The sequence below is a fragment of the Bos indicus x Bos taurus genome, chromosome 5 (genome assembly GCF_003369695.1).
Source record: "Bos indicus x Bos taurus breed Angus x Brahman F1 hybrid chromosome 5, Bos_hybrid_MaternalHap_v2.0, whole genome shotgun sequence".
Taxonomy (NCBI): domain Eukaryota; kingdom Metazoa; phylum Chordata; class Mammalia; order Artiodactyla; family Bovidae; genus Bos; species Bos indicus x Bos taurus.
The window spans coordinates 77,877,176-77,894,374 of record NC_040080.1 but is presented as its reverse complement, the minus strand read 5'-3'; the positions used below and the strand labels follow the sequence as shown (position 1 = coordinate 77,894,374).

General features: G+C 37.8%; 1 protein-coding gene across 3 annotated transcripts in view; it reads left to right on the top strand.

Moving 5' to 3' along the window:
- The window catches only part of CPNE8 (copine 8), a 277,445-nt gene that overhangs the window by 186,689 nt on the left and 73,557 nt on the right, over window positions 1–17,199 (top strand). For all 3 annotated transcript variants that reach the window (XM_027542564.1, XM_027542562.1, XM_027542563.1), the window contains one exon: window positions 1,649–1,724. In XM_027542564.1, coding sequence (XP_027398365.1) covers window positions 1,649–1,724 — 76 coding nt within the window. The remainder of the gene's footprint in view (window positions 1–1,648; window positions 1,725–17,199) is intronic.

Below are 17,199 nucleotides of genomic sequence, written 5' to 3'. Positions count from 1 at the left end.
CAAGATGTTTAAAATATGGGAGAACTGGGAAACCGGATATCTAGATGAGTTGTATCTTACATCCTAATTTTTAAAAATTTATTGCAAAAACACTACTTAATGACCACTAGTTTTTTTTTTCTTTGAAATCCCAACTTTAGAAATCAGTTGTGGTTGGCTAGCAACAATTTGCTTATTGCTTGTTACTGGTTATCAGATCTATGGATTTTAATGATGCAGAGTTAAGCAAAAACCTGCCTGGATTTTGGGGGAAATATCTGTTTTTGTGGTAACACCTCATATTTGCAAGCAAATGGGCCGAGTTTAAATTCTATCACACAAATAACAGCAATATCCCTTTTTGTTATACTAATTCAGCTCCTACAATCTTTTATCTTCCTCCTCTAATCTATTACACTTCAGCATTGCACCAAATACCAGCATTTTGTGTTTATGTCTCACTGTGTGTTCTGTGTGTGTTCAACCTAGTTTTGACCATAAAATTAGTGTGTGTGTGTGTTAGCTGCTCAGTTGTGTTTGACTCTTTGCAACCTTACACATCCACTCTAATCTGCCGAATGCATAACACTTCTTTTACAGTTGCATAAATCAAGCTCAGTAATTACATTGTTAAGTATTTTATAGTGAAAACAAACATATGCTTTCTCAATCTTTACCCTTCCATGTCTAAATTGAGAAGGCACTTGTAAAAGTTCTACTTTCTGAGAAAGCAGTGATGATTGCTTTATGGTAAAGTTCAGATTAACCATGTTTGGTATTATCAATGTACTTTAAAATTATTAGTATAAAGCTTAGTGACTATTTTCTGTCAGGGGAGTGTGTAATTTCCTCAGGTCTGTCTCGTCACAACAAAAACCTGAAGTGATGGACCAGTGTTACAGCCCTCAGATGGACCAGTGTTACTGCTCAGTTTTACTTAGAAAGTAAAGGAAAATACATCCTTAAGGTGTGAGGACATGCCAACCCAAAAGACACGAAGAGAAAAGAGGGGCCCAGCCCAATTTTGGCTCCTCTTTTTATATGGCTTTTCTCCTCTGTCTGGGCCTGCCCTATGTAAATTGGGCTAGCCAGGAATCCTGTTTGTTTTACCTGAGCTCCTCACTCCGGTCCTCAGACCTTCCTTTGTTCTATTTTCGCGGGCTTTACCCTTCCTTGTCTTTTAGCCACCGCCATTCTGGACTCATTTTTCTTATTCTAACTACCTGACATTCCATGTCAACGTGGGATTCCCTTTTAAAAATAGTGATCTATTACATACTGGTCATTGGAAGGTTTGAAGATTTTGTATATTCGTGATTATTGATATGTGTGGTAATAAATTTTGTGTGTCTTAAAATTTCATCCTAGTTAATGGTTAATCATTAGGATAGCATAGACAAAATGCTTTTGAAATATGAGTTATTGACACTAATAAACCTATTTGAAATATTAACATTGGTGTGATAAATGAAATATTTTTGAATACTAACAAAATTTAATTTGGGATATACATAACAAAGTATCAATGTGTTTTAAATTATCATATTAGTATTATTTTCATAGTAATATCAAGAATTTTTTCATGATAAGAATATATATTTAAAGTTTTAATATAAAATTAACAAATGTCTGAAAGCTAATACTATATGTATTTCCTCCTTAATTATAGTCATGATTTCATTGGGGAATTTACAACAAGCTACAGGGAACTTTCTAGAGGGCAATCACAGTTCAATGTATATGAGGTAAGAGGAATTTTACTTTATATTTTTCTGGAATAAGTACAATTATGCTTTTAAAATACGGATTTTTACAAAAGATAATTGCCAAAAGTTACCAATATAAATAAGAATCTTTAAACTTATTGAGAAGATTGGTTTTTGAGATTAAATAATATTTCTCTTCAAATCACATGGTCATTTGAATCTACTTTGTTGATTTAAAATTCTTGCCTATGAAACATTTTCTTATTTAAAAAACATCCAATATGGATATGTTTATTTTTCCTTGAGCTTCAGCCTTTATGTTTTGCCTTCCTACTAACATTCTCCTCAACCCTTTTTTTTAATTAATTCATTTTTTATTGAAGGATAATTGCTTTACAGAACTTTATTGTTTTCTGCCAAACCTCAACATGAATCAGTGACAGGTATACATATAACCCCTCCCTTTTGAACCTCCCTCCCATCTCCCTCCCCATCCCACCCCTCTAGGTTGATACAGAGCCCCTGTTTGAGTTTCCTGAGCTATACAGCAAATTCCCATTGGCTATCTATTTTACATATGGTAATATGTTTCCATGTTACTCTTTCCATACATCTCACCCTCTCCTCCCCTCTCCCCATGTCCATAAGTCTATTCTCTATGTCTCTTTCTCCATTGTTGCCCTGTAAATAAATTCTTCAGTATGATTTTTCTAGATTCCATATATATGCATTAGACTACAATATTTATCTTTCTATTTCTGACTTACTTCACTCTGTATAATAGGTTCTAGGTTCATCCACCTCATTAGAACTGACTCAAATGGGTTCCTTTTTATGGCTGGGTAATATTCCATTGTGTATATGTACCACAACTTCTTTATCCATTCGTCTGTCAATGGATATCTAGATTGCTTCCATGTTCTAGCTATTGTAAATAGTGCTGCAATGAACAATGGGATACATGTGTCTTCTTCAATTTTGGTTTCCTCAGAGTATATGCCTAGGAGTGGGATTGCTGGGAGATGGGAATACCAGACCATCTGACCTGTCTCTTGAGAAACCTATATGCAGGTCAGGAAGCAACAATTAGAACTGGACATGGAACAACAGACTGGTTCCAAATAGAAAAAGGAGTACATCAAGGCTGTATACTGTCCCCCTGCTTATTTAACTTCTACGCAGAGTACATCATGAGAAACTCTGGGCTGAAAGAAGCACAAGCTGGAATCAAGATTGCTGGGAGAAATATCAGTAACCTCAGATATGCAGACGATACCACCCTTATGGCAGAAAGTGAAGAGGAACTAAAAAGCCTCTTGATGAAAATGAAAGAGGAGAGTGAAAAAGTTGGCTTAAAGCTCAACATTCAGAAAACGAAGATCATGGCATCTGGTGCCATCACTTCCTGGGAAATAGATGGCGAAACAGTGGAAACAGTGGCTGACTTTATTTTTCCAGGCTCCAAAATCACTGCAGATGGTGACTGCAGCCATGAAATTAAAAGACTCTTACTCCTTGGAAGGAAAGTTATGACCAACTTAGATAGCATATTCAAAAGCAGAGACATTACTTTGCCAACAAAGGTTCATCTAGTCAAGGCTATGGTTTTTCCAGTGATCCTGTATGGATGTGAGATTTGGACTGTGAAGAAAACGAGTGCTGAAGAATTGATGCTTTTGAACTGTGGTGTTGGAGAAGACTCTTGAGAGTCCCTTGGACTGCAAGGAGAGCCAACCAGTCCATTCTAAAGGAGATCAGTCCTGGGTGTTCTTTGGAGGGACTGATGCTGAAGCTGAAACTCCAATACTTTGGCCACCTCATGCAAAGAGTTGAATCACTGGAAAAGACTCTGATGCTGGACGGGGATTGAGGGCAGGAGAAGGGGACGACAGAGGATGAGATGGCTGGATGGCGTCACCGACTCTATGGACATGAGTTTGAGTGAACTCCGGGAGTTGGTGATGGACAGGGGGGCCTGGCGTGCTGCAATTCATGGGATCACAAAGAGTCAGACACGACTGAGAGACTGAACTGAACTGATGGTGGTTTTATTTCTAGTTTTTTAAGGAATTTCCATACTATATTCCACAGTGGTTGTATCAATTTACATGCCCATAAGAGCATTCCCTTTTCTCCACACCCTCTCCAGTATTTATTGTTTGAAGACTTTTTGATTATGGCCATTCTGACCAGTGTGAGGTGATATCTCATTGTAGTTTTGATTTGGTTTTCTCTAATAATGAGCAATGTTGAGCATCTTAGGTCTGAAGTAGGTTTCTTGTAGACAGCATATATATGGGTCTTGTTTTTGTATCCATTCAGCCAGTCTGTGTCTTTTGGTTAGAACATTTAATCCATTTACATTTAAAGTAATTATTGGTATGTATGTTCGTATTGCCATTTTCTTAATTGCTTGGGGTTGATTGTAGAGATCTTTTTCTTTCTCTTGTATTTCTTGACTATATAATTCCCTTTAACATTTGTTGTAAAGCTGGTTTGGTGGTACTGAATTCTCTTAACTTTTGCTTGTCTGAAAAGCTTTTGATTTCTCCATCAATTTTGAATAAGATCCTTTCCAGGTATAGTAATCTTGGCTGTAGATTTTTCCCTTTCAGTGCTTTAAATATATCCTGCCATTCCCTTCTTGGCTGCAGAGTTTCTGCTAAAAGATCAGCTGTTAAGCATATAGGGTTTCCCTTGTATGTTACTTGTTGCTTCTCCCTTCCTGCTTTTAATATTCTTTCTTTGTGTTTAGTCTTTGTTTTTTTGATTACTGTGTGTCTTAGCATGTTTCTCCTTAGGTTTATCCTATATGGGACTTATTGTGCCTCTTGGACTTGATTGACTATTTCCTTTTCCATGTTGGGGAAATTTTCAAATATAAATTTTATCATACCCTTTCTTTTTCTCTTCTTCTTCTGATGCTGCTGACCCCTATAATTTGAATGTTGGTGCATTTGATATTGTCCCAGAGGTCTCTGAGACTCAGTTCTTTTCATTCTTTTTACCTTATTCTGCTCTTTAGAAGTTATTTCCACCGTTTTATCTTCCAGCTCACTGATTTATTCTTCTGCTTCAGGTATTCTACTATTGATTCCTAGTTGATCGTGTGGATTTAATCTGTAGCTTGTACAGCTGGTAGGAAGGTTTTGAGTCTTCTTCCTTAGCCGCACTGCCCCTGGGTTTCATTTGTGGTTTTATTTCCACCTCTACATGTAGGTGATTTACTGGAATTTGCTCCTGAGGCTGCCCTGGAGGGCTTGGGTTTGCCCCTGTGAGAGCCAGGTGTGGAGGTGGTGCAGCTGCTTGGGTTTCAGGGGTTCTGGCAGCACCAGTTACTCAGGGGAGTTGGTGGCTAGGGCAGTAGGAAATATAGTGCTCTAGAAGGGTATGGCAACCAGTATTGGCCAATACAATTCCAGTATTCTTGCCTGGAGAACCACCTCCCTGATGGAGAAGGCTGGCAGGACACAGTCTACAGGGTTGCAAAGCATCGGACATGGTCGAAGCAACCCTGCATGCACAGACACAAGACTTTTTTTTGCCTGTAGCAGCTCTGCCCCAGTAAGAGTTGAACATGAAGATCGCACCACTGCTTGGCTTGTGGGGACCCTGGTGGTGCCAATTGTGCAGGGACATGGACTGCGTCTGCCACAGAAGTTATCGCCCTATCAGAGTCTTTTTTTATGAGCCTCTTGTAATTGGCGATTAGAAGGCCTCTTTGGCCAGTCTTTATCCATAGCTCTGCCCATTCAGGCACTTAAAGGGCTCCCTTGCTGGGGTCCTTCTCTGTTGTTCGGTGCATCAGGTATAGAGAGACTGCCCTGGCTGGGGTCCTACCCTGTAGATCGGCACATGAGGCACTTAAAGGGGCACCCTGGGTGGGGTCCTACTCTGTAGTTTGCGTATCAATCACTTAACAGAGCACCCTGGGTGGGGTCCTATGCTCTAGGTCAGTGCATCAGGTGTTTGGGCCACACTCTCTATCATTCGGCTGCTGATGCTGGCGTGTGGGGAGAGAGAGGCTATGGTGATGGCTGCATCCCCTACAGGTGACTCAGCAGTATCACCCTGCTTCCATGGCTGTCTGGCATTCCTCCACTGGCATTTCCCACCACAATCTCCTCTCTCACATCCCCTCACAGTCTCTCCACAGTCAACAGCAGCCCTTCCACTGGGATTGCTCCACAATCCCTAAACTCCAGCTCCCAGCTGCTGTGCCTTCCAGGGGACCAGCGTCCCTGTCCAGAGTATGAATGGCTGTGTTAAGGACTGTCTGATTCTCATCCCATTTAGGCTGCCACAAATCAGCTGTTTCACTCTCAGCCTTGAATGTTTCTCCTCTGATTCGGAAAATTGCCTTGATGTGAGGATCGGACCCCTGCTTCAGTACTCCCACCCACCGTGGACAGGTCCAGTTTTACTAACACTCCTTGTTTTCCCCCTAGTTCCTTCATCCTACCGTGTTTTGTATGGTTCTATATATTCTTTTCTGGTCAGGTACTGGTCAGGTACTCCTGTCCACTCTCAGCTTGTGTTCTGCATGCACTTCTGTGTCTGAAGGTGTATTCCTGATGTATCCGTGGAGAGAGATGTACTCCACGTCCACCTACTCCTCCTCCATCTTGTTCTCACTCTCCTCAACCCTTTTTTAACACAAAGAGAAAAATATGCATTTTAGTTGTGTCAGCAAGGTGTTACATAATTAGTTGTTTTTTTGCTTCGTGTGTTTGAACATCTTAACTGTTATTTAGATGAAGACTGAAGGAAATGAAAAAGTATGATTCAGTCATTAAAGAAACCCAAGTTATCAAAGCAAACAGATTAGTTATTTCTGACTTAAACCTACCTTGCCAGTTAACTGCCACATATTTGTTGAGCATAAGATATGTTCTAGCACTATTAATCCTTGAGGTTTGTCATTTGTTACATTTTCTGTAATTATTTAAATTTAATATACATCAATAGCAAAGGAGAATATCCCAGTACTTAGTCAATAATGACAAATATTTTCCTCCAAACTGACACTAAACTAAAATTGGCCTCCTTTAAGTTAAGTGGAGAAATCTCCTCCTGTTGCTTTCCTAGGCTAAAGCAGTTGTATTTCACACATTCATTTGTTTATTAGTTTATGAATAAGATATTTATCACATGACTTCTATATTCTGCACTCTATATTAGACCCAAAGGATGGAGAGATAAATGAAAACTTCACTGTCTAATGGGAGAAACAAACACATAAAATATGTTTACATTACCTCGATAGGTGCTATATATAGCTAGCAGATATGAGATATCTAGAGGGGAGTGCAGCAAATTTAGCCCAAGAAACCTTCCCAGACAAAGACGAAGTTGGAGTAATGGAGCAATTTTTCTATCTGAGTCTTTCAGAAACCCATGTTAAGGCTTGAAATAGACAGTGAAATTAATATGACAGGTTGTACTTATATAGATATCTGTTCTTTCTCCATACCCTTAAGGTTGAAGAGGAACAACGCAAGCATATTAGTCCTTTTGTACTTAGAACACAGGTACTTTGCCTGTGTTCAGTAATAATGCTCCAGAGATCAATTACATTGAATTTCCGTATCTTTAAAATATGTTCTTCTCTTTGGATCTCTCTTATCCAACAAAGTTTGCTTAATGAGATTGGTGTCACATCTAATAACAAAAAAGCTTAGTAACAATTGTTCCTTATTAAATACCCTGCATGAATATTTGTGCCAAAATTTCAGATAACAATGTGTTCTGATTCTTTGTGTTATCAATAGAAGAGATTAGTCTGAAGAATATCTGGAAGAACTTTGTATGTTATATATAACATATATATAGATCTTGGTCCTATATACATTGGAAACTTCATTTTTTGCATACATGTAAGGGAATTCAGTTTTGTTGAGGCAACTAGGGAAATTTTCAATCATTATTCCTTCAAATATTCTTTGCCCCTTTCTCACTTTTCCTTCTGGTACTCCAAATACTTTCTATCTATCTATCTATGTATCTATCTATATATATATGTGATCATATCCCACATGTCTCATATGATTTGTTCTTATTTTTTATTTTTGTTTCTTACACTAGAAAATCTCATTTGACCCATCTTCAAGTTTACTCATTATTTCTTCTGCCAACTCAAATGTTTTATTAAGCCTCTCTAGCAAATATTTCATTTGTTACTGTACTTTTGAGAATTTCTATTTGGTTCTTTTTAATAATTTTGATCTTACTGATTTTTCTATTTGGTGAAATGTTATTTCATAGTTTATTTCACAGTTTATTTCTTCTTTATTTTGTAAATGTATTAATAGTGACTGATTTGAAGAATATATTAAATAAATTTCATATCTATAAGTTACCAAGGATATAGTCTATTGATTGCTTTTTTCTATGTATGGACCATACTTTCTTGTTTCTTTGCATATCTTATAATTTTGGTTGTTGTTGAATGCTGGAAATTTTTAAATATATAATGTAGTTACACTGGAAATCAGATCCTCTGCTTTTTCCAGGATTTGCTGTTGTTGCTGTTTATGGATTTAGTGACTTTCTTGGAGTAATTCTGTAAAGGCTCTTTTCCTTTTCTGTGTGGTTCACTGCAGTCTGTGCCTTGTTAACTAGTGGTCAGCACATAATTTGACCAAGATTTGTGTATGTTGGTGCACTTCTTATATGTTCTAAGTGTAATATTCTGCCTTGGCTTTCACTTGATGCTTAAACAAAGACTCAGAGTCAGCCATAGATGAAGAATTATGGTTTCTTCAAGGTCTTCCTTGGCCATTCACACAGTTCTACACAAGCACGTGGCCTTCTAGATCCCCAGTAATATGCCTGGGCTTTTAAAAGCCCTCCTATTTGACACTGGATCAAGACGGTGAAAGAGTAGGCTATGGAGCTCATTTTCTCCTATAAATACATAAAAAATACATCTGCAAATGGAAGAGTTCTCATAGAACATCTATTGAACATGGGCAGAAGACCTCTGACTTCCAAAAAAGCAAGAAAATCGCTGGGCAGGGCAAAAGAAAAAGTTTAAAAAAAAAAAGGAGAAGGGGAGAAAGGAATCAGGATGGGACCTGGGACCTGTGTCCTTGGGAGGGAGCTGTGAAAGGGAAAATTTTTCTGCATGAAGGGAAGTCCATTCACTGGCAGGCAGATCAGCAGGGACAGAGAGGGAGCTTTGGAGCCTCAGAGGAGAGCATAGTAACTGGTTCACTGAGGCCAAAGCAGAGAGAGACTTGCACAGTCAGTGCTGCCCAGCACTCCCAAGCTTGAGGTACTCATCACTGAGGTAATGAGGGGCTTGTGCTTTGGAGGTAAGACCTAAGGAAGAGGACTGGGGTTGGCTGCATGGAGATAGCCTGAGGAGGCTAGGGTGTGTTGTGAGAGGAAGCCTGGGCCCACCAAGGAGGGAGGGCAATAATGTTGGAAGGGTGTGAGAGGAGAGGGGTGGGCCCACCACAGGCGCTTCTTTCTCTGCACTCACTCTGAGGTGGCAAGGCACCAGCAAAACAAGCTCCAGGGGTAGGTACGAGCCCCTGCTGTCATCTCAGACTCCAGAGGTAGGATCAGACTGCTGGTGAGGGTCTGTGACCAGGAGCCAACCACTGCTTCTCTCTTTCTGGGAGCCTGCTTGAGCTGTGTACCTGCACACCCCTTATCAAGGGGATAATGGCCAGCACAGGCTATAAAGAAAGAGACAGCAAGCCTCCAAACCAAAAATAGCCTTCATACCAAAAAAATGTTAAACCATTTAAGCTACACAGAGAAGCTTCTGCATATAAATAGCCCTTTAAGACTACAGTAGATGATTGTTTCTGCTAAACTGACAAGAGAACTATAAGCAAAATGACAAAGTAGAGGAGCCACTCTCAGTTAATAGACCAAGAGAATTCCCCTGTGTCGGGAGCCGCGTTAGGCATTACTGACAAAATGGAGGCATGGCCCCAGGCACCCTTTCCTCATTCCACAGGCACAAACCCAGAATGAAGGAGTTATGCCTTGTAATTCTGACTTGTTTTTTCCTCTCCTTGCTGAGTTGACTGAAAAGGAATATTAAGGTGCTTATTGTTCTTGAGAGGAGCATGAGAAGGCACAAAGCCTTCTGCAGCTGTGCTCAGAGAATAATTCATAAAGTTAATCATTGACATTTGTTTAAGGACTTTACAAAAGAGTGTTCCAGGATGAGCACATAGGCTGCAGCTCGAGGCCATGGGAGAGATTGCTTTCTGAAGCCTGTTTGTGAGGAAAATGTTTATGGCAAAGGAGTTTACTGAATTTAGGCTTAAAAATAATTAAAATAGTTAGAAGTTAAAAGATTTAAGGAATGATGTAAAGTTAGCATATTTTACTATAGCTCATAGAAGTTAGGAATTTTTAGAGACACTATAGCTAGAAGCCTTTTTAAGAGAGAGTGAACTCAAGATGTTAGAGGCAAACAAGATTTAGGAAGATAAGTAGTAAACTGAGGAATGTAGCATGAGTTACAATGTAATCACAAGTTAACTATAGGACACATTAGAGGAAGTAGACAATAGATGGTAAGGCTGATTCTGAGAGAATCACTGAAGCAGGAACTCTGTTTGAAGAGCAACAATGATTTATGGAGATAATAAATCTGGGTGAGGGGGAACTGAAAATGTCAAATCTCTGACATAATGTTTTTGTAAAAGTATAAAAGAGAATCTTAAACTTGAAATAAAGAGGCAGTCCAAAAGAAAATTGAGAGGCTGTCTCATCGCCGACACCATTCATCTCTTCAGGTTGAATCCCTGGCTGCGGGAGCTGGACTCTGGCACCCCTGAAGGAACAATGAAACACACCATTTGAATCTAATAGACACTTAGATCCAAATGGAGGTAATGAAAATACTGAAGAAATTAAGAAAGGATATGGACAGAAATGCAGATTACAGTAAAAAGGACTAGAAACTATAAGGAGGAGCCAAGAAAAGTCAGAAAATTAATTTACTGAGATGAAAACTGAGCTAAAAGCAAGATTAATAATGCAGAATAAAGAATAAGTGATATGAAAGATAGAATAATGGTCAGTAACCAATCAATAGCAGACAGAAATCCAAATTGGGGAAAAAAATATTGAAAGCAATATAAGAGACCTGTGGGATAATATAAAGTGTGCCAGTCTACACATAATCAGGGTTCTAGAAGGAGAAGAAAGAGAAAGGAGGACTGAAAATGTATTTGAAAAAATTGTGGCTGAAAACTTCCCAAATGTAATCAAGGAAACATGTATTCAGATACAGGAAGCACAGAGGGTTCTAAACAAGATGAACCCAAACAGACCTACACCAAGACATGTTAAAATGGCAAACATTAAAGAAAGGATTCTAAGGGCAGCAAGAGAAAAACAAGGAGTTCATTACAAGGAAATTCCCAGAAGGCTATCAGCTGATTACCTACAGAAACACTGCAGACCAGAAGGGAGTGGCAGAATATATTTAAAGTCTTGAAAGGGAAAATCTACAACCTAGAATACTCTATCCAAAAGTTTATCATTTAGAAAAGGAGGAGATGCAAAGAATTTCTCAGACAAGTAAAACCTAAAAAAATATGGCAACGCTAAATCTACCCTACAGTAAATATTGAAACATCTCCTCTGAGTGGAAAAGAAGCAAGAAGATACAGGAAGAAGAAAATCATAATTTGAAAGTAAATCACTTAAATTAGCCAGTACACAGATCAAACAGAGATAAAGAAAAAAAAATGTAGTTTTGAAATTAATGATAAACACAAGGAACAGCAAAAAGATAAAGATGAAGGTGTAAAAAATGACATCAAAATCATAAAATATAAGGAAAGAGTAATAAAATGCAGATTCTTTTTTTTTTTTTTACAGTGTGTTTAAGCCTATATTGCTATCAGATATAGGAAGGTGTTAACATACTTGAAAAATAGGGAAACCACAAATCAAAAACATACAATAGATTCACAAAAAATTAAGAGAACACAAGCATAAAATAAATCCTCAAACCACAAAAAGAAAGAAACAAGGAAAAAACAAAGAATCAATCAGAAAACAAGGTTTAATATGTCAATAAATATTTGCTTATCAATAATTGGGCAAAGTAATCAATATTCAGAAAACCAAGATCATGGCATCTGGTCCCATCACTTCATGGGAAATAGATGGGGAAACAGTGTCAACAGTGTCAGACTTTATTTTTTGGGCTCCAAAATCACTGCAGATGGTGATTGCAGCCATGAAATTAAAAGATGCTTACTCCTTGGAAGGAAAATTATGTCCAACCTAGATAGCATATTGAAAAGCAGAGACATTACTTTGCCAACAAAGGTTCGTCTAGTCAAGGCTATGGTTTTTCCTGTGGTCATGTATGGATGTGAGAGTTGGACTGTGAAGAAGGTTGAGCACCGAAGAATTGATGCTTTTGAACTGTGGTGTTGGAGAAGACTCTTAACAGTCCCTTGGACTGCAAGGAGATCCAACCAGTCCATCCTAAAGGAGATCAGCCCTGGGATTTCTTTAGAAGGAATGATGCTAAAGCTGAAACTCCAGTACTTTGGCCACCTCATGCGAAGAGTTGACTTATTGGAGAAGACTCTGATGTGGGAGGGATTGGGGGAAGGAGGAGAAGGGGACGACAGAGGATGAGATGGCTGGATGGCATCACTGACTCGAAGGATGTGAGTCTGAGTGAATTCCGGGAGTTGGTGATGGACAGGGAGGCCTGGCGTGCTGTGATTCATGGAGTCGCAAAGAGTCGGACACGACTGAGCAACTGAACTGAACTGAACTGAATTGAATATTGTTGTTGTTTAGTTACTAAGTCATGATGAACTCTTCGCCACCACATGGACTGTAGCCTGCCACACTCCTCTGTCCATGTGGTTTCCCAGACAAAATTTTTGAATGGATTGCCATGTCTTTCTCCAGGAGAGCTCCCCAACCCAAGGATAGAAACCACATCTCCTGCATTGCAGACAGATTCTTTACCACTGAGTAGACACCCTTCTTATTCACAGTCTCAATAAGATATTTGGTTTTTATTAATATTTATTGGCCTATCAGTTCAGTCGCTCAGTCATGTCTGACTCTTTGTGACCACATGGACTGTAGTAGGCTTCCTTGTTCGTCCCCAACTCCCAGAGCTTACTCAAACTCATGTCCATCAAGTCGGTGATGCCACCCAACCATAGTTTCTTTTAAATGTTGTTAGTTTCTTGCTATAAAGCAAAGTAAATCAATCATACAAATACATTTACCCACTCTTTTAAATTTCCTTCTAATTTAAATCACAATAGAGCAATGAGTAGAGATCCCTGTGCTAAACAGGAAGTTCTCATTAGTTGTCTGTTTTATACATAGTAGTGTAAATATTTCAGCCCCAGTTTCCCAGTTCATCCATCCCATTTTCCTCCCTTGGTAACCATATCTTTGATCTCTACATCTGTAACTCTATTTTTGCTTTGCAAATAAGTTCATCTCTACCATTTTTTGAGATTCCACATATAAGCCATATTATGCGATATTTGTTTTTCTCTTTCTGATTTACTACACACTCTGTATAACAACCTCTAGCTGCATCCATGTCTTTGCAAAAGACACTCTTTCATTCCCTTTTATGATTGAGTAATATCCCATTGTGGACTTCCCTGGTGGCTCAGCAGTAAAGAAGGAAAGGAAGAGACAGCTCCTTTCCTGCAAGGAAAGAGAGACAGCTTCAATCCTTGGGTCAGGAAGATCCTCTGGAGAAGAAAATGGCAACCCACTTGAGAATTCTTGCCTGGGCAATCCCATGGGCAGAGGAACCTGGTAAGCTACAGTGCATGAGGTCACAAAAGAGTTGGGCACAACGAAATTACAATATGCTGCCTATAAAAGACCCACTTAAGGGGAAAAGACACACATAGATTGGAAGTGAGGCGATGGAATGATTGTATATTTTGGAGATTAATCATTTATCAGTTGCTTCCTTTGCAGTTATTTTCTCCCATTCTGAGGGTTGTCTTTCCACCTTGTTCATAATTTCCTTTGCTGTGCAAAAGCTTTTATGTTTAATTATGACCTATTTGTTTACTTTTGTTTTCATTTCCATTACTCTAGGAGGTAGGTCAAAGAAGATCTTGCTGTGATTTATGTCATAGAGTGTTCTATCTATATATTCCTCTAAAAGTTTCATAGTTTCTGGCCTTACATTTAGATATTTATTCCATTTTGAGTTTCTTTTTATGTATGCTGTTAGGAAGTGTTCTAATCTTATTCTTATACATGTAGCTGTCCAGTATACCCAGCACCACTTATTGAAGAGGCTATCTTTTCTCTATTGTATATTCTTGCCTCCTTTGTCAAAGATGCCAATAGATGCACAGGTTTATCTCTGGGCTTTCTATGTTCTTCCTTTTGTCTATATTTCTGTTTTTGTGCCAGTACCATGCACTCTTGACTATAGCTTTGTAGTATAGTATGAAATCAGAAAGTTTGATTGATCCAGCTTCATTTTTCTTTCTCAAGAATTCTTTGTCTGTTCAGGGTCTTTTGTATTTCTGCACAAACTATATAATTTTTGTTCTAGTTCTGTGAAGAATGCTGTTGGTAATTTGATGAGGCTTGCATTGAATCTGTAGATTGCTTTGGGTAGTATAGTTATTTTCACAGTATTGATTCTTGTGATCCTAGAACAGGCTATATCTCTTCATCTGTCTGTGTCGTCTTTGATTTCTTTCATCAGCATCTTACAGTTTTCTGCAACAGATCTTTTCTCTCTTTAAGTAGGTTTATCCCTAGTTATTTTATTTTATTTTTTTGTTGAAGCTTATGCAGCTCAATTTCAGAAAGAAAAAAAAAAAAAAAAAAACAATCAGAAAATGGGCAGAAGACCTAAACAGACATTTCTGCAAAGAAGACATACAGATGGCCACCAAACATATGAAAAGATGCTCAGTATTGCTCACTATTAGATAAATGCAAGTCAAAACTACAATGAGTTATCACTTCACACTGGTCAGAATAGCCATCATTTAAAAATCTACAAACTATAAATGCTGAAGAAAGTGTGGAGAAAATGGAGTCCTCTTTCACTGTTGGTGAGAATGTACTCTGATACAACCACTATGGAAAACAGCATGGAGATTCCTTCAAAAACTAGGAATAAAACTACTATATGACCCAGCAATCCCAATTCTGGGCATATATTTTGAGAAAACCATAATTCAAAAAGACCTGTGTGCTCCAATGTTCATTTTGCACTGTTACAATCACCAGGATATGGAAGCAATGTAGCTATCCATTGACAGATGAACTGATAAAGAAGTTGTGGCACATATATACAATGGAATATTACTCAGCCATAAAAATAAATGAATTTGAGTCAGTTAAAATGATATTGATGAACTTCAAGTCTGATATACAGTGAAGTTAAGTCAGAAAGAGAAAACAGATATCATATGCTAATGCAAATATATGGAATCTAGAAAAATGGTGCTGATGAACCTATTTGCAGGGCATTTCTAGAGACAAAGATGTAGAAGACAATCTTGTGGACACAGTGGGGGAAGGAGAGGGTGAGATGAATTGAGATAGTACCATTAACATGTACACACCACCATGTGTAAAACAAGTAATGGGAAGCTGCTCTGTAACTCAGTCTGGTGCTCTGTGACAACCTACAGGGATCAGAGGAGGGAGTGAGAGGGAGGCTCAAGAGGGAGAGAATGTATATACTCACGGCTGATTTGTGTTTCTATACAGCAGAAACCAACACAACATTGTAAAGCAGTCATCCTCCAATTAAAAATAAAAAGTGAGGGAATGGAAAAATGTTTTATGCAAATGGAAATGAAAAGAAACTGGGAGCTGCAATACTCATATCAGACAAAATAGACTGTAAAGCAAAGACTATATAAAGAAGGTAAAAATGTATATAGAAAAAGGTAAAAAAAATACTTGATGAAAAAAGAATCAATTACAGTCATTAGCATATATGCATCTAATATAGAAGCACCCAAATACATAAAATAAATGCTAACAAACATAAATGGAGAAATCAACAGGATAGTAGTAACAGTAGGAGACTTTGACACCCCGCTGACATCAATGGAAAGATCTTCTGGACAGAAAATCAATAAGCAACATAGATCCTGAATGATGCAATAGAGCAGTTAGACTTAATTGGTATTTTCAAGACATTACATAAAAAAAATCACAACACACATTCTTGTCAAGTGCACATCAAACATTCTCTAGGATGGACCACATACTGGGCACAACAAACTTCAACAAATTTAAGAGTAGAGAAATTATTTCAAGAATATTCTCTGACCACAACAACATAAAACTAGAAATCAACCATAGGAAAAGACAAGAAAAAATATGATTACATGGAAACCAAAGTACAAGCTACTAAAAAATGAATGGATCAAAGAGGAAATCAAAAGGAAATTTTAAAATACCTTGCAACAAATGACAAAACACAGCCAACAAAATCTATGAGGTGCTACAAATGCAGTTCTTGGAGAGAAGCTCATAGCAATACAGGTCTTTATCAAAAATCAAGAAAAATCTCAAGCAACCTAACCTATCACCTAAAACAATTAGAAAAAAAAAGAACTAGCAAAACCTAAAGTCAGGAGAAGGAAGGGAATATTAAAGATCAGGGAGGAAATAAAAGACTAAAAAATAAAACAAAACTCCAATAAAACCAAGGTCAAGTACTTTGAAAGGATAAAGAAAATTGAATGCCTCTGGCCAGGCTCACCAAAAAGAAAAGTAAAAGAATCCAAATAAAATAAGAAATTAAAAAAGAGAGTATCAAAAATCTGATACTGCAGAAAACCAAAAAAATACATAAAAAAATACTATGAACCATATATGCCAACAAATTTGACAACCTAGAAGAAATGAACAACTTTCTAAAAACATACAGCCCACCAAAATTGAATCAAGCAGAAATAGATAATTGAACAGACCCATCACTTGAAGTTAAATAGAATCTGTGATTTTTTAAAAAAAAGAAAACTACCTTTAAAAAGCACCCTATAAACAAAAGTCCAGGACCAGATGGTTTCATAGGTACATATGACCACACATACAAAGAAAACTGTTTCTCTTCAAACTCTTCCAAAAGAGAGTGAACACTCCCAAGACATTCTGTGAAGCCACAATCATCCTGCACCAAAACCAGATAAGATGCCACCAATAAAGCAAATTACTGGTCAATGTCTTTTATGAATATAGATTCAAAAATTTTCAACAAAATATTAACAAATTGAATCCAACAACACATAGAAAAAGTTCCTACACCATGACCAAGTGGGATTCATTAGAAGTTCACAAGGATAGTTTAACATGCACAAATCAATTAATGCAGTACACCACATTGAAAAAGAAAAAAAACACATGATCAACTCAATAGATGCAAAAAAAAAAAAGCATTTAAAAAAATTCAATATTCATTTATGATAAAAAAGAAAAACTCTTACCAAAGTGAAAATAGAAGAAACATCAGTTCAGTTCAGTTCAGTCCCTCAGTCGTGTCCGA